General features: G+C 37.3%; 2 protein-coding genes across 3 annotated transcripts in view; one reads left to right on the top strand and one right to left on the bottom strand.

The window, feature by feature from the left end:
• fxr1 (FMR1 autosomal homolog 1) overlaps positions 1-14845 on the top strand; it is a 59973-nt gene extending 45128 nt beyond the window's left edge. Inside the window, exons 13-17 of one of the 2 annotated variants that reach the window (XM_052017341.1) lie at positions 2749-2958; positions 5016-5225; positions 5365-5460; positions 10680-10777; positions 11895-14845. In XM_052017341.1, the coding sequence (XP_051873301.1) occupies positions 2749-2958; positions 5016-5225; positions 5365-5460; positions 10680-10777; positions 11895-12059 (779 nt within the window). In that variant the 3' untranslated portion in view covers positions 12060-14845. The remainder of the gene's footprint in view (positions 1-2748; positions 2959-5015; positions 5226-5364; positions 5461-10679; positions 10778-11894) is intronic. The other variant, XM_052017342.1, reaches the window with a different exon arrangement.
• Positions 14846-15396: 551 nt separating this feature from the next.
• On the bottom strand, positions 15397-24105 carry dnajc19 (DnaJ (Hsp40) homolog, subfamily C, member 19). The gene is made up of 6 exons (XM_052018199.1): positions 23942-24105; positions 23123-23174; positions 19482-19555; positions 16650-16726; positions 16174-16244; positions 15397-16090 (listed from the first exon to the last, which is right to left on the bottom strand). The coding sequence occupies exons 1-6, from the start codon at positions 23942-23944 to the stop codon at positions 16020-16022; spliced, it is 348 nt and encodes a 115-aa protein (XP_051874159.1). The 5' UTR covers positions 23945-24105; the 3' UTR covers positions 15397-16019.
• Between the last annotated feature and the right edge of the window lie 853 nt (positions 24106-24958).

Here is a 24958-nt window from a genome sequence, read left to right as displayed (position 1 = left end):
TTGAAGTGGGGGATTGGAGTGGAGGGATCAGGTGAAAGTTGTATCACTTTTAAAGGGAAAGGTCAAGGCATGGCAGCAAGATAGACATTGCAAGATGAGCAGATGCATGGAGATGTTGCAACGGTGAATTAGTGAACAAAGTCAAAACAAAAAAAAGCCATGAAGTTAAGAAGTTAAATCATTCTATCTGGATGCATGTTACAATGTGACAAAGGAGAGCACAAATAGAGATAAGTGGGGTTGATCACATCTTAAAAGAGATGTGATTGCACAGTAATCATGTATGCATTTTGGCAAGGAGAGAAAATGGAAAACAAATGGTAAAAGATGCTTTGAAGGAAATTAGTAAGAATGGAGATGAGTGAGAACAGAAAACGTTTGTAAAATAGTTTATGGGCCCTCTATCATCAGCAACACTTGGGGAAATAAAGGTTGCAGGAAAGGTGCTACAATTAGGATTTTATTTGGCATAAAATAGATTGAAAAAGTTTGAGACATCTGAGGTACTTGCTGGAACAATTGTCATTAAACCATGTAAGGGGGGGGAAGGGCAGTTCGAAGAAAAAGAAAAGGTTAATTTGTAATCTTAGTAAATGATCCTTTAGGGAAAAGTTATCAGAATTTAGTGGATCCTCTTATCCTGAACTTAAAACTATTTACGTGCATGTGAGAGTTGAGCTGGCTAAAATATATTTGGGGGGTGGGGTGAGGGAGGAAGGAATCTCCACAGGAGAAGTGATCCATCTGTAGCTAATTAGAGGTTAAGGAGCATAATAAATTCCAAGATTAAACAAACTACAGCAATGTATATAGAAAGCAGCTAAAATCAATGTTGAAAAAGGCAGGAGAAATTTTACTGCTCTTGAACATTGTTGAGATTGTTGGTCAGCTCCAAGCAAAAAATACAGTTGGGATGAGGATGCCGGACATTATTGCAGCTCTTGCAAGCACCCGTGAGCCTACTGCAGGATGCTCATTGAGGTTGTGGAGTGAAGGTAAAGTTTTGAGGATTGGGCTGGTTCAGATTGTGATCTTTGCTTGGATCTGTGCCATGTGGTTACTGGTTTCTTTACATTTTGTATTTTTGCATTATCCATGCTTCCTTCTATTAGCTTGGATAATCGATTGCCAGTTGTATTGGTTCCTCATTATAGGCTTTGGAATAATTTCCAATGATTTCCTGTAGATGGTGCTGAAATGAGATGTATTTTCTTTGCACAGCTTTGATTGTCCATTATGAAGTATATCCAGACTAGGTTTAAATCTATTGCACAAATAGATTTTCTTGGACGTTAAAGACCACGTTCCATGTTTTGCATTATATAGAAGCTTGTTGGTTCTTACATTTGCTATCATCTTTCTGTTTTGCCTGCCTACTTTCTTAACCACCTTCATTTCTCTCAAACTACTTTAAATGGAATAGTGAATGGAAATGAATCCCTTGCAATATTCCATTGCGATCTATTTTGGATTTCTGTAGTATGTCGATTTTTTTTTGGTATACTTTTGTGTTTTTACACACAACTCAGTTTTCTTCTGTAACTTGTTCAGTCCAACATTTTTTAGATAGCTCCTCTTTGTGCTAAGATTGGCTGGTCCTAAAATCCTTGTTTCCATAAAAGTGAAGAGTCCAACCTCTCTTTTGTTACTGCCAAGGAGGATGTTGCATTACCTCCCATTCTTAGCTTTAAGAAATCCAATAAAAACTCTGTTCATGTGACTTCCTAAATGAGCTGTTTATACATTTTTTTAAAAAATGTGACCCTGCTCAGAAAATTGGAAATATAACGTTTCCAATATTCTGACCAGGGTCATATTTTAAATCTATTACTTCACGTTAGATAACATGGCACAGATTGCATTTGGGGGTTAAGAAAATTGATTATGGAATATGGCTGGGTAACCTGACCCCTGCCTTTTGGATCTTTTCAGTAAAGGGACCCTTGGAAACACTTGAAGTAATATTGCATTGGAGATTATAACGTGATCATTGAAAGCAAGGTTTATGAGAATGGGAAATGTATTGGACCATTCGTATGTTGTTCCAGGGCTGGTATGTAAAAGGAATAATCAGGACCTGGAAACTGAGAGCACTGTTGAAATTTGATGTTTAGTGATTTGAGGGTGGGGAGATGAAGCAAATTCTGAAATGCAAGGCATCGAGAAGTAACTTATGCAGTTCGGTGCAGAAGAATGTGATTCAAGGTCAAGAATAAAGAAGGGAAAGATATTAAATGGTAAAGTTATTAATTGAGTGAAGGAACAAAGGCAGCTAGGTGTATTGACTAAGGACATTAAAGATAGTGCTAGTAGGCAAATGAGGACTAAAAACTTTTGATTCTAGTTTAGAATACAAAAGCAAGGAGGTAATATTAAACCTGAACAACACCTTGATTTGGTTTTACTTTAAATATAATATGCATTGGAAGGATATAGAGATTCACTGAAATGTGACTTGGCTATTCTGAAGAAATTCCTGGCAAACTGAGGCTTCTCCACCAGAACTGAGAAAATTGAGTGGTAACTGTTCTTGAAGATCATACAACTTGTGCTCCTGATTGGATTCCACTATTCAACCTGGTGACAAATAATTCAAGGGCATTTTAGTGTTTGGAATTTTTCCTCTTGGCCTGTGATTAAATTTAAAGGAAGAAATGAACTTTTGAAGTCTTATTGGTTAAGGGAGTAATTGTATTTGGACTTGGGCTTGGTCACAGCAACAGTTTATTATATTTATTAATTGCTCAGGTACAAACTCTGAATTGTCAAATGCTTCGGAGACTGAATCTGAAAGAAGAGATGAACTAAGTGACTGGTCACAGGCTGCTGAAGATGATCGGGATTCAAGACCACATCGTGATAATCGCAGGCAGCCTGGAACAGGGAGAGGTCGGAGTGGTGGGCAATCCAGCAGAGGTCGTGGGGGAGCACGAGGTGGCAACTCATCAATTAGTTCAGGTAAGATTTTTATGAGTCTTCAATGTGGTAGAGTTAGAAAATAAAGCTTTGTTTTCCCCAGTTTTATTCTAGCCATGACTGTACTTTGACAACACACAAAAGATTACTTGTCATTATAGAACATAATTAGGTCAGTTTTGAATAAGAGAAGTAGGGTTTTGCTTATTTGCAAATACATAAGCAAAGCTTAACAGTCTGGAAGTTCTGTTAATTTTATGCAGTTAAGGAAGAGTTGGTGTAATTGTTCTATTAAATTTCTAGTTGGCAGTAAAGTGTCTTAAGTTATTAGGTTTGGAAAATCCAGGGATTGACCTAGTTTCATTACATTTGCACATGTTTCATTTACATGAAATTTGGCTGCTTGGTTTAAGAAAAAAGGCACCCTAGTTGTTGTGGCGTGAAGCACATTGCAAGTAAATTTTGTGCAGCTTGGATCAAGTGTTTTTACACACTTTTGCTCATACATTAACCTTAAGACTACTCATTTGCATTGTAAAACATCACATTCTATAGTATGAAAGAGGCCATTTACCTCAATGTGCTTTTTGAAACAGTTGTCTAGTGTTTCCAATTCCCCAGTTTTCCTCCATAACCCTGCATTGTTGCCCATGAAGTATCTATCTCATATTCTTAAAGTTGGAATTGTCTCTGCTTCTACCACTCATTCAAGCTTTGTGTTCCATTAATGTATCAAATCTTCCATCTCATCACACATCTTGAAGTTAACATCTAATGGTTACTCAGCCATTTACCAATTGTAATGTTTTTTCAGAATTGGAGCCCCATCTAATTGCGAATACGACTTTTAAATTTTACTTTAACGTTCACTGCTGTAAGAGAAACAAACTCATTTGTTCCAGTTACTCCTCATGGTATCTGGTCTCTGGTACCATTCCAGTAAATGACCACTGCTTTCTCTTGAAGGCCTTGTCATCCTTCCTAAAAGTATGGTGCCTACCTTTGGGCACAATATTCCACCTGAGGCCAAACAAGTGATTTTTGAAGTTTAGAATGAGATATTTCCTTTGTGCTCTTTACTTCTATGTCACTGTGTCCTGCTACTTTCAAAAATTTCTGTGTGCAAACCCCCCCAGTGTCTCTTCCTGTAACTGCAGATTCTTTTCCTCTCCTTTCATTAGGAGTCATCCCTAATTCTGGATCTTTGCATTCTGAATGTGAATTTTTTTTTTTTTTTTTTTTGCTTCCAGTAGATTTACTAATTTATTGTCATCCTGGTGTCATTTTCTATTGATGAAGTGTGCCCTGATCCAGGGATTTGCAACATCACAGCTTGTATAAGGAAGGTGGCTGCTATGGATAGGTTAGAGTTGTGGCACGGGCTGGGGAAGAATTAAATCTCCCTGCTTATTAATGTTTGAAATCCTGGCTTGTGGATGTGAACTTGTGGATTCAACAGTAGGAAACTTAGAGTATGTTTGCTAATTCTGTTTGGAAATTTTCCTGGGGGTTTAATCTCATGACATCTCATTCTTTCCAACACCCCTCCCCAAACCACCAAAGGTTTGGGTTCTTAGCCATTCTATAAGAGGGATCTACTACCCAGAATGGATAGTGGTAACAAAATCCTTCACTCCTTGGGATAAGTGTCTGAACATTCTGTGCCAGAGAAAAACTGTTTATTTGCCACTGTGCATGCTAGGTGAAGAGATCTCCATTACTCACTTGGTTCACATGGTGCTTTCTTTCACAAAAGTACAGTTTATGTTGTAAATGAACTTGGTGGATTGCAGGATGTTCATGGTTTGTGTTGAGGGTGCAGTTTATATATTATAATGTTAGTGTCTTTTTATTTTCGGTATGCCCATTTGCACAGTTTTCAATGTGTCTAGATGTTTTTTTTCCAACTGGAACAGTATAGTGGCAAAAATCCTGCTCTAGCTTTTTAACATTTAATATACTTGTAACCAATAACTTGCATAAACTTGTGTGCAATTAAATTATAAATCACCTGCTCATGATCACTTTAGACATCAAAGAAATAGAAATAATTTAGATATTTCAAAATAAATTTTAAAAAATATTTATTTTCCTCTTAGTGTTCAAGGATCCAGATAGCAATCCTTACAGTTTGCTAGATAATGCAGATAACACAGAAACGGACCAAACAGCAGACACTGATGGTAGTGAATCTCACAGCAGCTCAGCCCGCCGCAGGAGATCACGTAGACGAAGAACTGATGATGATGCTACCATGATTGATGGAATGACTGAATCAGACAGTGCTTCAGTTAATGAAAATGGTATAGGTATGTAAATGTCCAACTTGTATACTATTTAAAAGATTACTTGTCCAATTGGTATCTAACAAATTTAACTCCATGCATAGGACTGCTATTGTAAATAAAACATTAAAGAGAAAGCCTCCCTCACCCTTTACATTTTCAGATGATAATGAAAGGAAGCCACAGCGGCGTAATCGTAGCCGCAGGCGTCGTTTACGTGGTCAAACTGAAAGCTCTGTGAGCAGAGACAACCAGCCAGGTAACACCCACAACTAGCATGCCAGGGTGTTTGGAGTATTAACATTTTAAAATTTGTGTCACTGTTGCAGATGGTCTAATGAATTAAATTAATCAGCATGCTTTCGTTGGCCTGCTGCTCATGAACGATAAAATTGCTTTGAAAACCTAACACATCTGAATATTTTTTAATTACCATGTTGAAGAAATGACAATTTTAAAAAAATCCATGGGAGAAAAATTTGAGGAAAAAACTAATGCAGAATTGGCAGTTGCTTAAAAGGACAACCTCGCCATGCACTTGATATCACTTGCCATGGTGTATATTGCCGCAAGATGCAAAAATCTCTAATTTCATTTCTAGGATTTGAACTTTAACTTGTATCATTCGATGAAGTTGCCAGTGTTCTGAAAAATCAGTTTCCAAAGGGATCAGATCTTGGGTTTCTTACTCTGAACAGTTTAAAATCCCAGGTCTCTATTTAGTTAATGCTAGTTTAAATGCATTGTATTACAGTTGAATTCAGTGCTAGGTTTGAAAAGGGAACAATGAAATAGCCATCCAGCTTGAGGAGATACTAGATGGGCACATAATTTAAGTTTGAAGGCCGTGGTCTTCAGTCCTTCATCCCAAGTTTGCAATGTTGATTATGGAATTGACCCTTCAATTTTTTTCAAAAAATATTATTCATTTTTTTTAAACACATTTTCTGCTTATTTCTATCAAATTTTTTTTAACACCGTTATATTTTTCCTTGATCTTCTCTGCTCTGAGAACAATGTCAGCTCTTGTAGTGTCTCTGTAGCTAGTGTCCTTCGCCTCTGATATAATTCTGATCAACACATCTGCACCTCTTCCAAGCCTTCAAAATTATCCTTTTGGTACCCAGAATTAGATGGGCTTTAGTTGAGGACTTATCAATGGTTTATAAAGATTTAGTATAAATTCCTTTCTTTTGCACTTAGTACAAGAGCATTCCACATGCTTTTTTTTTACTTGGTTTGTGTTCGTGAACACTCATTCATGTACCCCACAGTTTAACTAAATGGTACACTGCTAACGCTTCCTTTCAATCTTAATTTAACCTACCATGTGAGTGTACGAATCACTAATGGCATCTTGAAATTTACTGTTCTCCTCCGTCTCACTATTTATTATAAGGTAACTTGCATGTAATATTGCTGTTCCTTGAACTACTAAATGGGGTAAATTGAAAGTAAACTAGAACAATCTAGACACACATACGATTCAAATTTTTCACAATATTTTTGAATTCTAAAACTTTAAATTTGTAACAATTTCACAGTTGTTCCATTGAATAATAAAATTTAAATTATCTTTAGCTTACAGTATTGTGTACTTTGAATTCTAAAAGCTACACACTCTGAATATAGCCAAGATTCAATGGAATGTTAAGCCATGTTGGTGACCCTATGCAGATTAATTGGGCTGTGCTAGGACACCCCAGGCATGGTTGGCTTAAAGCTTGAAGGATCAGGTGAAATGTGCTAAATATTCCAAGTTGCCTTGCAATCAGTTGCGAGACCACTGGTGGGTTAAAGAGGTCAGATGCACCTGCATTTATGCACTGCAAAGTACAGATGAAGAAGTTAAAAGTTCTACTAGGTTTTGATTAATCATATTAAAATTTTCATCTGGAATACTGCTCTCAGTTTTGGGCACCACACTTTATGAATGATGCATTGATCCTTGGAGAAGCTGCAGTACTGATTTTGTTGATGGCATTGGTGCTTAAGTGATGAAATTAGGGAGAAAGTGCATAAATCCTGGCTTCTATTTACTTACAGGCCGATGATAAATGGTGATCTAACATATTTAAAATTATTTGAAGATTGGAGAAAGTACTACAGGTGGAATATAGAACCGGGCTAATCAGAAGAGTGGCCAGGAAGAATTTTTGCACATGTAGTTAAAAGTGGAAAACTCTACCCTCAAAACTTAAAATACTGTAGAGAGGGTAATTTATATTTTAAGGGTATCAAACAATGTTATTCAAAGGTGGTCTAAACAGTTGAGGTACAAATTGTAAATAGCAGAACAAGCTGGACGAGCTGAATGGTCTCCAATTCCTTGTCGTATTTACATGCAAATTTTAATGATTCTTTATTGAGACTAAGTAGCAAGATCTGTTTGATGCCTGTATTCTCTCAGATGTTATCAGTCTTGGTGGTAAGAATAGTTTTATGGGACTTGAGACATTCTTTACAACAAAATACATTTTTTTGTCACTGAAACTGGTTAGGCAATCTGTTTCCTCACTTTTGCCATAATCTAACTTGCCATTGAATAGCATCCAAAAGAGCTACATAAATTACTTTTGTTTTCTTCCTTCTCGTCATAGTGGTCAAGTTTGAGATTGTATAATAAATGAATGGGTAGAATTCTTGGTGAAACTCAGGCAGAGTGTACTTCTGCACTTTTATGCAAGTGAACATCAGCCCTACATATATAATTCAGCTGGAATCTGCTTTACACTAGAATATGCTTTCTCATTTTGGTGTACTTAATGAATCTTTTTTATTGTATAAGTTAAAGCAAAAGGGAGATTGACATCAAACTCAAATTACACATTAAAATATTGACAACAATAAATCTTGTAATCTCTTGTTGTGGTCAGCAATTTGTTTTTTTTTGATTGCTTGAATATGCAGTCTTGCCATGGCAAGGAATTCCACAACAGTTCAGTATTTGATCAGTTCTCTAGTCATGGGTGTAGACGTTCTGTCTCAAAAATGAGTTGTTTTATAGGTTTTGTGAGATGGGAGCTAATGTCGCATGAGCTTACAAATCATGTTGCAATTTAGCAGTTATCCAAAGCCAACCCCAGATCAATTTAAAATATCAAAAATAACTCAGGATCAGGAATACTATGCAACTTTTCTTAATTCACCCACTTTTAAATTGCACGCTTCACATGCTCCTCCTACCTTTATTGCACCATCCAGCTATTTCTAAAATGTATGCTATCTGGAAGTCAAATCCATATACTGGTGTTTGAAGAGGTATTCCATGGTAAAACATTCGTTTCCTTGTCTTGCAATTTAAAGTAATATTTTGGATTTACCTGTGCCATTTCCTTAACTAACTGCATACCTCTGAGATCGCCTCTCATTTGCTTCCTCTTCAGGCTGAAAACTTGAATTCTCCATTCTTTCCTCATCTCAAACTTTGACAATAAGAATTAGCTTTGTGGCTTTTTTCTGTATGGCCTCCAGCAATTGAATGTTTTTCTCATGTGTTGCTGACCAGACCAGAACTGAACTAGATATTGAAATTACGGTTTGCCCAGATCTAGTACATGTGTTGTCTGTCTGTTCCTGCCTATATGCTGTACTTGTTGGCACTAAATATCATCCATTGTTTCTCCACTTGCATATTTAAGTTTTGGGGGCGCGAAGGGGTTAGAATTCTGCCAAAGTTGACAATGTCAAGAAGTATCTTTCTCCCAGAATTGGTGTGGTATATGTAATGAGCTGCAAGAGGAAGTATTAGAGGCAGAAACAATCTCAATGTATAAAAGACATCTGGACAATTACGTGGAAAAAGATTTAGTGGGATATGGGCCAAACACAGGCAAATGCAAGTAGCTAGGGTAGGCACCTTGGTCAGCAGGGGCAAGTTGGGCCAAAGGGCCTGTGTCTGTCCTGTATAACTATAACTCTGACTCTTGGAGTAACAAAATTGTGAATATTTCTTTGGTGATTCAAATTATGCTATGTATTGAACAATTAAAAAAAACTCATCCAAATGCATTGATATTTGTAAGTGATTCTATTAGCTGTCTTGGAAGGAAAACTTCAGGAAAGAAATCACCATTATTTATTTGATTGTATTACAACAGGTTGTTCAACAGATTTAAGTAATTTATAACCAGTAACTGAATTGTTCATAAATTGCTAGGATTGTATTTTCCAAGTTACATTTAAGCTATATCTGCATGGTAAAATTTGTATTGCTGAGTCGCAGGTGGAGCTCATCTTTGATGTGAGATGTACATTATTCAAATCCTTCAATGAATGTGAACATTCTATACTCTTTATTTAAAGTGGCACAATCAACTAATTGTTTTTTTAAGTGTTAAATAGTTTACCAAATGAATTATACCTTGTTTTAGCTAGTGGATTGATTCAAAGGCATCAGTAGAAAGAGAAAAACAGTTGAACTGTAAAGTTGAACACCTGTAATCAAAAGAAAGTTTGATGTTTGCATGTCTCTGAAAGTTACTTCTATTTTTCTTCTGGAAATAAATGAAATACATTGTGAATTATCAGTAAGTTTTATAATTGGGAAATGTCATTGTAAACAAAAATTATCAGTGCCCATATTTTCAATCTTAACAATTTTTGTTTTTTTAAAGTAGTTTTAAAACCTAGGTCGCTTAAAGAAATCTCAACTGAAGCCAAATTGGCCATGTTTTGGGAAATCACTGAAGAAGGAGAATAGAAAATAAAAACTTTAAACATTTTTGGCAATAGGAAAGATTTGCAGGATTACATATGTGTGTGTGAGGGGGGAACAAATTGGGGGATTAAGCTGGAGACTGGGATTATGGAAGGAAGATGAATAAATATGGAAATGTGCTGATGATGCCTTGATAGACCAAATGACCTGTTTCTTTGCTGTAATGATCCTACTTAAGATTTAATGTTTCTTTATAACCATGATTGACCACCTTTTGGGAGGTTTTTTTTAAGCTAGTTTAAATGTTATGTTCAAAGGAGCAGACGGTTAGAATAAATTAAATCTGAACTGTCATAACAGGTAGTTTTAATCTTCTGTTATGGTTTCGTATATGAAAGAATTGGTATGTCAATTATGTGATTTTCAAATTGCCACACAAACACTCAATAATTCTGGAAAATAATGAGTAATGTTGATAATCATTCACTTATTTGGCCGTCACTTGAACTCATTTATTGGGTAAATAATGGTACTGAATTTAAACAAAAAGTGCTAAATTTGTGAAGTACATTAGAAAAATGCAACTTGTGGTTATAGCAGTTAAAGTAGCTTTTTTACATTTTTCTGTGGTCTGTTTAAATCTTTGAATATATCTGCAACTGACAGTATTACTTATAATTCTAGAATGTCTTATTTTGACTAAATACTGTTTGATTAAAATGGTTGGCAGAAGATGCCTGAAAATTTCACCCATGCAAACCATTTAGGGGCATACAGAATGAGTTGTAAACAGCTTTTTTTGTTTGTTTTGACGGCAGTAACTGTAGCTGATTATATATCTCGGGCAGAATCTCAGAGTCGACAAAGGACCCAGCCGAAAGCAAAACTTGCTGCCAGCAAAAAAGCAGTTACCTTGGTAAGAACTTGAACAACAAAAATGAGTGACCCGATTGTTCCTCATGTGAATGTGGTTACTCTGTCAACATGCACAGAAATCTAATGAGAAAAGCACAACATTAACATGTGATTGACAGTTTCCCTCTTGATGGTCTGTCAGGAATGAAACTTCTCTCCATCAGTCACTTGGACCTTAATATCAAACATTTCAAAGTGAGGTATTACTTGGTTGTAGGAAAGTTTCATCTATCCAAGCAAGGCTGCTTAATCCTTTAAAGACTACCTCTTTCTGGCTTCAGAAAATCAAATTGAGTGAAGGTTATTTAACCATTTCCTCCTCCATCCCTCCCCATTATAGAATTGTTATTCTACCTAATTTGTGTGTTCTTTTTTGAAAAAGAAATTTTGGTAAAGTTATGTTTTACTAGTTTTGCTCCTATTGTACATGGATGTAACCTTTTGAGTTAACTTCCCTGTGCTTCACAGCTGCTGACACTATGGATAAGACTTATGGCCATTACTCTATTGCCTTGGTTCCATAAACTTTTGGTATATCACAACTTCAAAACTGCCATTATTATTTACCTGGCTCTCAATAACTTGACATTTGTCCATGTGTTATCCACTTACTGCCTCATGCTGTATTCTGAACTTTCAAATGCATTATTTACTTTCCGACTCCATGTTTAATCTTGGGCAATGCTATTTGAACTACTGGTTTTCATTCCTTCAGGTAGAGCTATGTAGGAACCATGTTAATTGCATCCTCTAGCTTGTTGCTGAGGCCTCACAGCTTTTGACAGTTTCTGCCCTTCCTACAATTGCAGCAGAGGCCTTTCTTCCTTTCCCAAATTGTCATCCCTGAAGTCGATTTAAATCTTAGTTTTGCCCCTCCTATTTGTAATCTACATGCTGCCCCTCATTTACATTGCTTACAATTAATGTTAATGAAATTTACTTCAGAAGTTCAGCGATTAGCAAGTGTGAAGCATGAATTTAGCACTGACCAGCTGAGCAGCTAATGTTTCTCTGATGTGAGGACATAATCTGTAGTGTTTGTGGAATGTGCAGATTCATGTGCAAAATATGCATTACATCAATTTTTCTGGAGCCATTTTAATATTTCTCCTCTGCAGGTGCAAGACGATGTGATTGAAATCTGTCCAGGTGTTAAGACCATGAATGGAACAAGCAATATTTCTGAAGAAGTCTCTGCAAACAAGGTTTCTAATTCTAGTGAAAGCCCACAAAGAGATTACCAAGGAAATGGAACTGAAGTTGTGGTGAATGGTGTTTCTTAAAAATTATCCACCATTATCCAGTTCTATATAAGTTACATTTTCTAATAGTGCTTGTAAAAGCTTGCCAAAGATAGAGGAAGGACTGCCAGACTTTACGGCGCACTTTTTTCTAGTTCCTCCATACTGGAATGGAGATGGGGAGGGTTCTTGAATAAAACACTTGTATGAATTTGTTTTTCACCTAGTTAAGTTCTCAATACATTATCAGATGTTGTGCCTTCAGACAGTAGATGCAAAATTAAGAGCTAGCTGGTTGTAGGAATATGTTTTAAAACGTATAAAGAAATTTCAGATTATTCTGGAGATGGAGATCACTGACATTTACTGTAATATGGAGTAAAGCATTGGCTGCTTTTTGTCAAGTTCTCCAATATGCAACCACTTTTTCATTGAATAAAACAATAGAAAAATGCAGTTTCAAAATTTTGCACTGAATTGTAAATTTAACATTAGGAATACTAGGTGATACTAGTCTGGAAACTGGTCAATTTTACTAAATCTCTGTAGGTTTTTTAATGTTGTATGTAGAGAAAATTGCAGACCACTGGAGATTACTTGTTTGCATCTATACATCTGCAGGGACAATGGGATGTTGGCAGTGACTATTTTACAAGGGGCTTGTTTGGTTTATTTATTAACTGTACAGTATTTAAAAATCAAGCAATGCTTTAAATATTACACTAAACTGGTTGTAGATGTCATTGCCAAAATAATCCAACTACTGTAAGATTAAGTTCCAGAGAAACAATTTTCCATGTAAACTACATTGGTTAGAGTCCTTAGGGTATTTTTATTTTGTTTTGGTTGGTTGATGTGCAATATGTTTTGTATGCAGATAGTTGATGAATAAAGTTTGATCTTCCATCTTCTGACAAAATATGCAAAGAAATGTTTTCTCTGGCTTTATTTTGAAATGTTTTCAAATTTGAAATTATTTATGTATTTTGTAAATATTGCACCAAGTGATATCTTTAGAATATAGATTTGTTCAAAAACAATAGTTGTGCTTTTCTCCCAGAACAATTTAAGACTCTCCCTATATACACACATTGAGCCACACAAAATATAGAGCCTGGTACTCAGAGAGCAACATTCTAGATTGAGAATGTAAGATACTGAAAATGAGGACTCCTGATGCTGCTTTTTGATCTTATTGCTGCTATTTATTTTGGGGATTGTAGATTTGTCGCATTGTATTCTAGCCTCAATTTATGATGAACCACGAAAAAGTCCTAAATAAATGATTAGCAATTTGATGGACATGTTGATACATTGACTAACTGACCAAAGGAAAATGTACAAATTCTCATTTTTATCCTGGCCTGTTTGAGTGAGAAAGTTTCTTGCACCTTTCCACTGCTTATTTGTGACATGCCCACACATTCTGGCTACGAGGTGCATGATGAAAAATGGCAGACAAAGAAATCATTCTAAGTGTTGCTGGATATTTTTTCTGGTTCAGCATTCATCATTCCACATAGTTAAGCTTTTTTTTTAAAACCTGGAACTTATTATATAGAGAATTTATTGTTGAGTATTGTGGTCATATTAGTCATTATTTAATTATGCTTACTGGTTCTATCATATGCTCTGATTCTTCCTTGACTCTGCAATGTCTCATTATATTATAACTACCACACCAATTTATTAGGCAGTAAGTCAACACATTTGTTCCTACTACATTAAACTACCATGCCTATTTGATACTGTATATACCATAGTTACTTGCATTCCACAGATCTCTAACAAATCTATATCTGCTCACTGGAATGAGATGGTGAGAAATTTTTAAAACCTCAAACAATCAGCTACTAATTAAACATTCTGTTCAAGATGAGATGTTTCAATTGAATAGCTTGGCTCCTCTCTCAGAAAGAACATATCATGCTTGAAGAGCTTTAGCAGTGAGCTGGAGGATGGAGTTTTTTTTTGTTTGGCACATGGAATCTGTCAAAAAAAATGGCTGCTGCCCTTTCTTACAACTTAAATAGTAATATCCAGATTCACCAATTTTCACTTATCTCACTCATCAAATGAGATTTTGTATTTTAGATAAATACTTGGATTTAAACTGGTTGAGTATTATTCTGATTGACTTGCTCTTTGTTAGGTATCATTAAAAGTGTCTCTCTATAGCTGGTGTAGATTAACTTGTGTGCTGTGTACGAGCTATTTCTGTTTTAATACTCAGAAAAATGAACAATCTAATTTAGTGCCAGGATTTTGATCTAGGCTGAGATTCTAGTGCAAAAGATCTTTTTTGTGTTTTTAAAAAAAATGAAAGAATTTGTGCTTAATCTGCTTTTTTAGTTATTGGTTAGCACTTATCTATCCAATACTTTATTGCTGTTTTGGGATTCTGCAACATGGTGTTTAGTGGTTGTTTTCGTCGTGTAAGAGTAATATTTTAGACTTTGTTAGTTGTAAAGCGTTTTGGGGAATCATGACTGTGTAACCTTATATAATTGGTATTATTTATTGCATCTGGTGCTCCTGGTGCAACCTTCTCTACATCGGTGAGACCTGACAAAGATTGTGGGATCACTTCATCGAGCAGTTTCGCTGCATCCACCATAACAGCCAGGATCTCCTAGTGGCCAGCCATTTTAATTCCACTTCCCATTCCCACACTGACATGTTTGTCCAGGCCTTCTCTACTGCCAAATTGAGGTTAAATGCAGATTAGATGAACAGTAGAATATTCCACCTTGGTAGTTTCCAAGCTGATGGCATGAATATTGATTTTTTTTTTCTAACTTCCAGTAACCACTCCCCTCTGTCCCTTGTCTCTCTTCTTCCTCCTCCTCTCTGCTCTCTTCTCTCCTCCCCCCCCCCCCCCCCCCCCCCCATGACTTGCCCATCACCTATACATTCCTCCCTCTGGTTCCCTTCATTCCTTGGTCCATCTTTAGCCCTTTGTCACTTCCATCTATCACCTCCCAGCGTCTTGCATCTCCCCCTCCCACACTTGCCTAGCTTCCCCGTCACCTGCCAGTTCTTGCTCCACCCCCTCCCCTTTTATACTGGCTTCTCCCCACTTTCCAGTCCTGGAGGGACTCGATCCAAAATGTCAACTGTCCATTTCCCTCCAAAGATGCTGCCTGATCTGCTGAGTTCCTCCAGCATTGTGTGTTGCTGCTCCAGATTTCCGGCATCTGCAGTCTTTGTGGGAACCCTATACATATTACTGATTTCCCCAGCATTTATTCTTAGTTGGGTGCTCCATCAGGTTAGGTGAGTTCCTTTCCCTAGGGCTTCAGTGTATATATTTATGTATGTGGATATGACACACACACAATTTGACTATACCTTCCAATAAATTGTGCATTGGTCAAGATAATATAAAAAGCAATTTTATTACCACCACTCTTCTAAACAATGAAGCAAAGAACATATATAGTACTTCAAGTTTCTTTGCTAATTCATTGTATTCTCAGATGTGCTATCTTGCATTTAACCCTTTGAGATAATTGGAGAGTATGTAATTTTGATATCAATTACTATGGCAAATCATGTATAATTTCACCTTTTTGGAGAGAGTGCATCAACAAAACCCATTCTAAGAAAATGTGCCCTGGTACTTCCTCTAGCCTGTTGCAGCAACTAGTCTAAAGAACAAAGTAATTCAATCCCCTTGTCATTTTTTTTAAGCTCATACTCTCTTGCATATACTTCTAGAAATGGCCACCTTTTCAGTACCTAGTAGTGGAAATAGGAAAATCAGTTATTGCCATAATGGTTTTGTCATGTTGCTATTTTAAACATGAAACACAGATGATGCCTTGCTGTTAGGAGGTCAAAACTTTGTCCTAATACAGAATCCTACTTCTGCAAAAGATTTCTTAAATAACAATACAATTAGCTTATGATTTATTGAGAGTGATTACATGAAGTTTAAACCTCTGAATAACAAACTTTCCTTTTTGAAAAGTGATTATAGTTTGCCACTTTCAGACGAGATCACTTTTTGTTCTGAGAATCCAGTAAATCTTTAGCTTCATTGATTTTGGATGCAAGATAAGGAGATCCACCTGCCAAATAAACCCATTTAATTCAATGTTAAAAATACAATTAAAATTTAAGAGTTTAGTTTGCATTTAATGAATAATCTCACCTTTATCTGGGTGGTTGAGTACCATGATCCTCCTATGTGCTTCCCGGATCTTAATCTTGTTAGCTGTGGGGCTGTTAATAGACAGGTTTAGAAATTAAAAGTACTTAAGTATGAATATCCTGTAAGAACTATAACAATTTATCCATCTTGTCAGTTGCCCTTTGACAATTTATCAATGAGACAATTATCTACATGTTGCTATTATGTAAGTGTTCAAGTGAATTGTCAAAGTGTATAGGAGAACCTTCCAAGAATGGGAACCTAAATTTGTTCATACAACCTGTACATTTAAAAATTAAGTACATATTACTTGTGATACTTGTACACTGCAGAACCATATAATTTGAAATGACTTGTGTAATCGATGAGGACCACAAATCTGAATTTCATTGTTTTTTAGAAATACAAATATTTGACCATAAAACCAATGCCTGCAAGGGCATTTTATTGTAAATTAAAATGAAATGTTGTCTTACCTCACTCCCAAAATGAGAGCTGCCTCTCTCTTTGTCATTTTGGCTTCAAATCCACCCCTATAGTATCCACTGAAAGCCTGAAATCAAATAGTTTTTAAATCACTGTTTGGAAAAGTTAAAGTTATACATATTCAGCAAAGCTGATAATCCTTATGAATTTGGGAATAAGGACAAATTCAAGAATATACCTGGAAAATAAGTAGGCACTGGATGTATAGCAGTTTGCCTTTAAAATAAAGCACATCTGGGCCCAATAATACTCCATTTTCAATTTGTTGGGTGTGAACAATACTGGGAAGGGAAAATTCATTTACCATCCTACTTCCCTGACAAGATGTCAGTAATTCTTTCCCTTGAATGACCGAAGTCCCTGTGGTTATAGGTTTGTGAGAAGTACAGAAAGAAAAAAAATGCCTGTTGCATGGTCAAGGCTTGAAGAGGTTAAATGATACAAGTGATGGTGAAAGCAAGTGGTAAAAAGTAGTTAATAACAAAAGGGGTGTTTGGAGGTGTTGCAAATACAAGACAAATGAAAGCTGAGGTTACCTTAAAGGCGGGGGAAAAAACCTGAATGCTCTATATTAGATGAAAGGCTGGAATGACTGATTATCTGAAATTGCTGCATTCAGCTGAGTCCACGAAGCTATAACATGCCTAGTGGGCAGGCAAAGTGCTTTTTCTTGAGTGTGCATTGAGCTTCATTGGTGAGCTTCATTGGAGCCTCGCAGGAGTTGAAACTGAAGGAATAATTACAGGCAAATGAAAGTTTAGGTTACCCTTCGAACAAGTGTTCTGCAAAGCAACCACCCAATCTGCATTTGATTTCAGAGAGGAGAATGTAATTTATTAAATTGAAAACAGTACAAGCAAATTGCTGCTTCATGTAGTAATTATTTGGGTCCTTGGAAAGCTAGAGAAATGATGAAAGGATTGGAATTGCATCAGAAAGTGTATTGAAAAGGGAGAGGGTACTGGAGGAGATGGAGAAGTGATCCAAAGCAGCTGCAAGGCAGCACTTCGGACACTGAAGGGTAAGGAGGTGGTGAAGATGTATTTAGTAGTGGCATCGCATTAGCATGTCAGAAATCATATAGGATGATCCATTTAAACATGGAGACCAATGGGGTGGAAGGCAAAGATGAGGGGAACCCTATATGGATGGGACGAGAGGGTGTGGCAGGGAGGTGCAGGAAATGAAACACGTGATTGCAAGTCTTTCAGTTAGGGTGGAGGGGAAATTGCAGTTGAACAGAGGAAGGCATAGGTGTGAAGGGCAATAGAGAACAGACTATGAAAGTGGGAAAGGGGAATGGAAGTATTTCAGGAACCAGAATAGGAAAAAGCATAGTCCAGGTAGCTGCAGGTGTGTAAAGGATACTGGTTGCTATCCATCTCCTGAAAGATGGTGGGTGATAGGTGGAAACAGATGGAAAAAGATTTGAGCAGATGGAGCCAGGTGGGGTGAGGTTGAAGATAAGGACAGAGGCTGGAAGGAGACAAGTAGAACCAGATGAGGGAGGGATGACTGGCCAATGGAGGAGGGGATAGGAAGAGTTGACCATGGGAGAAGTGGTCCTGATGGACAGAAGTAAATGGGAAAGATAACCTAGGTTGACCAGTAGGAGTGGGAAAGGAACGGGGATGTGGGTTACCTGAAAATGGAAAACTCAATGTTCATATCATTGGGTTGTATACCATCCAAGCAGAGTACAAGGTGTTTTAGTTTGTGTTTGGCCTCATTGCAGTAGTGGAGAAGGCCAAGGACGGGGGGGGGGGGGGGTGAAAAGAGAGGGGAAGATGTGACTGGTGGTTGACTCAGAGGTTTCCAATAGCTACGTTCTTAATCCCATTTACTTCCCTCCAAATTAAAGAAGTTTTTTGATGCAAGAATGTGATCAGCCAGGTGAAGGAAGGTGGTGGTGGAGTGGGTAGGTTTGGCCTCTGTTTAAGTAAGTGAAGAGGCCTCGGGTCATCTAAATGAAGGATAAAAAGGTACAAAGGAATTGGGAATCCATGGTGAAAATATGTCCATTCAGACCATCAAGTTTAGCCAGCTCCTTTTAGATCTAGTCATTCAATCCCATTCTTCTGCCCTTTCCCTAGAACACTGCAAATTTTTTTTCTCATCTTCATCCAACCCTCTTTTAAACACCAAGAATGATTCAAACCCAAATGTAAAGAGATTAAAATCTGGTGGAGCATAAAACTTGTTATGCTTTAATGGTGTTATACAAATCAATCATAAGTTTATCCCAATCACTTTACTCTTAAGTATTTGGGGAAGCAATGTTAATGCAAATGAGGTTAGTGGAGATCAAGTATAACCATGCATTTCCCATCACCTAGCAGGTTTAAAAACAAGCTGTAATGACAGGTATACCAGGATAATCTTGCTTGGGGATCTTGGGAACTACACAAAAATATGCTTGGAGGATAATAGGGTTGGAGCATATGCTGCAAAGAATTCAAGAGGAAATGGGGTTCACGATTATTTGGAAAACAATGGCTTGATGCACTTCAGCATATCATAGTCCAGGAGAAACTATAAAAAGGTGTTTCAACTCTGCAAGGTAAACTGTTTGCTTAAACAACAGCATCGCCCTTGTCGGCAGGTTTGGTGAAAACAATGTAGTTGCTCCTTAATGAGCAGAATACAGCAAATTAAGGGGGAGGGTGCGTAGATTAGAGCAGATAAATAGACTGGAAAAGTGTACATCAATTGTTTGCAGATGAGTACATCCAGACAGGGTTTAAAACTTTATTGGTGTGAAGATACTCTTTGGATGTTGTAATTTATCATAGTTTAATAAACCAAGCAATATAAAAACTAACCGACTTCGGCAGATTCTGAATAGTTTTTTTCAAAGCAGGTTCTACATGCTTCATAGCGTGAACAACATACCGTCCTAAAAAGGAAGAACAAAAAACCCAGCCTGCATAAAAGTGAATGACTTAATGTGGAAAAAAAGTACAAATTCAAATGTGCTTCCTTGAGAGAGAAGAAAGGTTAATGTTCCTTCTAGAGCTGTTGAATGATGATAAAAATAATCAATCAACAGCAAGATTGAAAAAATTGAATTGTGGATTACAATTTTAATGATGCTATAAAATAAGTATTTTCTTTTATTCATTTTTTGGGAAGTGGATGTTACTGGTGTAGCCAGCCTTTTGTAGAATCATAGAAAATTTATGATATAGGCAGGCATTCAGCTCAGGAAAAGACCTAACTAACCTATTCCCATCTTCCAGTCTCCAGTTTCTGCCTCTACCACCTTTTTGACTGGAATTTCTGTACCCTTCTACCAACTGGCTGAAAAAGATAATTCCTTGTCCCCTCTCATCCTTCTATCAATTCATTAAATTTATGTCCGTGATTTTGATCCCTCTCTAAAGGGAAATAGTTGCTTCTTTACTCTTTCTAGCCCTCAACATTGTCCACCTCAAATCTCCTGTTCAAAGGAAAACAACCTTGGCTACAAGTTAGCATTCTTGACAATATTCTTATAAATCTCCTTTGGAATTGAACAATTGAGTAAGTGTCTTCACCTCTAACTTTATAAATGAAGAAAAGTCATTGAAGCAGCTGAAGATAGTCAATTTGGGACAATGCCCCAAGGTATTCCAGCAATGTTTTCTTTGGGCTGGGATGATTGACATCCAGCAACAACAATCATCTCTTTCTGCTAGGTGTAACTACAGCCATTGAGGTGTTTTTTCCTTGATACCCATAGAATTTTACTAGAGCTCCTTGATGCCACATTTGGTCAAATACTGCCTTGCTATCAAGAAGTCACTTTTGCCCTTGCATGTGGAATTTAACTCTTTTGGTCCACGTTCCAGAAATGTTGATTATTGAGATTAGATTGATCAGATTTGTCCTGCAAAAAGGAGTTACCCGGGCAATTTTCCACATTGTCCAGTTGATGCCAGTGTTGTAGCTATAGTAGAATAGCTTGGCTAGAGGCGCAGCTAGTTTTGGCATGCAAGTATTCAGTAGGCCAGTTAGGAAGTCATCTGGTCTCAACACCTTTGCAATATCCAGTGCTCTCTCTAAGCTGTTTTTTTTTTGCCTTCACATGAAGTGAATCAACTTGGCTGAAAACTGACCTCTGGAACGGTGGGGATTTCCAGAAGAAGCCATTCAGCTCTTCTGGAAAAAGATGGCTGAATGTCAATAATATTGAATGGTTCAGTGAAAATGATATCTTTATAACTGCAACAATGCAATTTAAAAGATCTTCTGTTCAAATCCCCCTGGGTTTGCCCTCAATGTCTTAAAACTCACCCTATGAACCTCAGAACTCTGCATTCCTCCAATTCCAGCATCTTCTGCGATGTCCCTCAATCCATTATGAATGTCTGTATAGTCTTTTATCAAATAGCTTGATTATACACTGCTAAACTAAGGATAGCTTTTTTTGGATGAAATCTTGCAAGTGATTGTTACCTGTGGAGCTGTATCCTGCCAGCAAAGCATTACCACTGAGAAATTTTGCTTCAGATATCCAACTCAACTTCAAAAAGTTCCAGATTTTGGCCATGCAGCTTTAAAGCTTAATTCAGGGCAGACAGGAGGGGAGGGAACAGCCATAAGATTAAGTCAGGGGCCAGTGCAAACCTAAATGGCAGTGTGGAAAATCAGATGCCTGCAGAGATAGAAGAGGCACCAAAGTCTGAGCCACATGTGTCATTCATGTCACTTTGCACTAGAATGTTGACATGGTAGGGAGTGCTCACTACAGCTGTGATTTTTGCCTCCAAGCTTAGCTTTACCTCACTGTTTAAAAGAGAGAAACAAAATGTATTGTATGATGAGCCTTGTTACTGCATTGTACTCTGCAGACTGCATTTCCTGGGCTGCAGGATTGAAGCTCAGATTCTGCACAAACCACACGAACAAGGTAGGTTAATTGGCTCTGAAAAAAAAATCACCTGAGTGTACGTGGGTGACAGGAGAATAAGGGGAGAATTGATGGATGAGAGAGAATAGGGAGAAACATGGGGGAAATGGGACTGAAGAAAAAAGTAGAAGCAAGAGGAGGCCATGCAGCCCTTCAAACATGCCCCAACATTCATCAAGATCATGGCTGATCTATCTTAGTGCCATTTTCCAGCATTATTCTTTTATCATTTGATTGCTCTTAGTACCCAGAAATCTATCAAACTCAGTTTTGAATGAATCTTGAGAATGAGATGTCTGGGCTGGAGATTTCCAAATGTTCGCCACCCACTGAGTGAAGAAATTTCTCAGTCCTACAGTTAATCTGTTTTCAAACCTACTCCCAGTCCTAGACTTTTCAGTCAAGGAAACGTCTTCCTTCCATCTCACCTGCCAAGCCTTTAAGAATTTTCTACATTTAAAAGAAAGAAGTGATCTCATTGAAGCTCTGGGTACAACAGTCTCAGTCTAATCAATTTCTCCTTGTCTGCCAAACCTAATATCCCTGGAACCAGTCTAAATAAATCTTTGCTGATAGAAATACTGAAAAATGGCATAGACTGGATAGGCCAAATAGTCTCCAGTGTCATAAGGGACTATGAGAAAAGGCTATCACCACTATGCTTCTTTCAGGATCTTTGTACAACCTCATGGCAGGTTAGCATTAAGCATGCAGCACACATAGGCAGCCTATACCATTCTCCTGCCCAAGCCAGGCTACTCTTTACAAGTGTTCAGAAACCCAACACTTAAGCAATATACAGAGTGCCTCCTTTTTTTGTATGTGTTTAAAATGTGTACCTTTTGCCATGGTGTGAGATTAATGCATGTCAGTTTGCATAATGGTGATTGACAGTCCCAATTCTTTCATTTAAAAGTTAAAACTTCTTTTCAACCCACTTCAAGTATTAATAGCCAGCTTATTCAATAGTTAAGATCAAATGCCCCTTTCACCCATGTGACAAGCAAAGAACCAGAAAACAGTCGAGAAATCTAACTATAAACTGCATTGTTAACTGGATTGCACTACCCAAAAGGTTGGTGGAAGCTGATTCATTTGTAAATTTCAATAGGGAATTGGATAACATTTTATATGAAACCTTTACAGGGCTGTGGAAAAAGTAGTGAAGCAAGTTTTACTAAATATGTTGTACAATCACCAATATTCATCCGTGCTGCATCATCCTACGTATATCTTCCTAGTCTCCGAGGTTTATTGTTTTTTTTACTGCCCTCATGAACCTTGGGTTTGATGTAGCTCTAAACTGGAAGTCTTGTTATCTCGTTGAAACACTGGAAAATACATTTTAAGTCTTTAACCCAAATAAGGAAGTACAACTTATTCTATGATTTTTCATGCCCACTCTCCTTAACATGTTAACTCATGCCATGTATATTGCAAAGAAGTAAATTGTGTAGATATAGGAAATGCATTTGCACAATACTTCTGTCATGGAAAAATCAATATGCACATCAACAAACATACCAGTTACAGGAATAAAACTTTAATAAACAAAGTAGTTTCAATACAAACCTGCAAACGCTGCAGCCGCAACTGTTAGGCCAACCGCTACCATTGTGCTAGCCTAGAAATAGAATAATAGTTTTACTACAGATCGTTTAAACAAGTGTGGGTTTGAATTTACATACATTCAGAACAAGTTACAGATGTTACATAACAGAAACTTCTTAAAATGTGCCCCAATCATGCCCCCTTTACAACAGGGCATACACAAAACTAGTTTGTCTTTCTCAGTTCAAACTCCTTCACGACAACCAGTTTTGTCTCAGTTACGACTCCAAATCAACTACTATGGAATCTTCATCCCTTTTTCCAGTCCATGTGCACCGAGTAAATTCATGTGCCACAATCTCAGGTTTCCACTGACCTTCACATTTAACAACTACAAGCGTAACGTTGGGAAACATTCAGGCTTCTCAAATTGCTTCTGAAACAATTCTACAGATGGAACCAAACCAATATTTTATAGTTCGTAAGGACCAATTACTAATTATCCTTGATAAGTGTTAGTAAGAATATGTTTAACTTGCTGTTATCCTAAGTATGCCAGTGCAGTATTGAAGAAACAATTTCATCCCTAGGTGAAAGTGGAACCCTAAAGCCTTTAAAGCCTCATCTAATGTTTAAGGGCACCGATCAAGCAATCTAGGGTATCCAGCTGGATTCGGTGGTGTGAGCCAGGCTGACACATGTGCACCTCCCATTACCATGACAGACAAAAAGCACAATAATCGTCTATTATCCTGGAAAACTTCTCGGCAGCTGAGACTTTGAAATCCACTTCACTAACAGAAAAAAAACTAATATTTATATGGGGATTCAGACACTTACCATTTTTAACTAAAGGCAGATTATCTCCAATGAACAAAAATATACAGTAGACAGCAACATCCCATCCAGCGCCCCTCCACAGTTCAGCTTCAGGTCAGTTACAGCCGACCAACCTCCCACCTGAAATCGTCCTCCCACGACTCTGCCGTGCAGCAGATTGCTGTCGCAAAACTTTGTGACGGCCCTAGAAGTGCCCGCCCTCTTTGCTTCCCACTCTGCTGATTGGTGCGTTCCTCCAAGGGCCGTTGCGTGCAAGGGAGCCCCGCCTCTCACATTTGGGTCGTTGTCAATCAGCTGTCGGGCGCCAGTGATGAAGGGAGCAGCGTAAAGCTGGTGGTGGTGAGGGTAGCTTGTCTCGGTAAGGAACTATCCCTCTCCAAAAAATGGGTGGTGTTTATGTAATCATTTTATTTTGGAAATAGTATTGCACATACTAATGCCTGAGGTAACTACTAACGCAAAAAATAAGTTTTTCCATTTTACTTTAGTGGAGTTTGCTTTCTTAGTAACGAATTTACTAGTTTTAATGAGGTGTTTAAAAAAAGGAAAATGAAATAATTTAAGCTTTTAGAGAAAACTTTTTATGTACTCCAGTAAACTCATGTATTTGCTATTGTGTACTACCCTTTTAAGCATTAAACTGCATAATTTTCCGTTAATATATCAAGGTCTGTAATCTAATTGCTGTATGGTTCTTTATATTTTCAAAATATTCCGTGCAAATATACATGATAATATCAATTATCTTCACTTAGATGAGAAGAATCTAGAAAATACAATTTTTTTCTTCCTAAGGCAGTCCCTCGGGGTTGAAGATGATTACACTCCAGTTCTCTGTGTGTTCTGAGATGACTGGAGATTACCATCGGATCTGCAGGTTTAGCTACAGCAGAGATGGGAAGTGTTTTATGGGACAGTTTGCTTACTTGTGAGGTGGTTTGTTTCTTACACCATTTATTCCTGGCTGCTCTCTGATGAAAGTAAATGAGATTCTGAATGCTATCCTCAAAGGGGCAA

Source organism: Pristis pectinata, chromosome 6 (genome assembly GCF_009764475.1).
Source record: "Pristis pectinata isolate sPriPec2 chromosome 6, sPriPec2.1.pri, whole genome shotgun sequence".
Taxonomy (NCBI): domain Eukaryota; kingdom Metazoa; phylum Chordata; class Chondrichthyes; order Rhinopristiformes; family Pristidae; genus Pristis; species Pristis pectinata.
The sequence above is the reverse complement of the archived record's forward strand: the minus strand, read 5'-3'. Positions and strand labels throughout refer to the sequence as shown.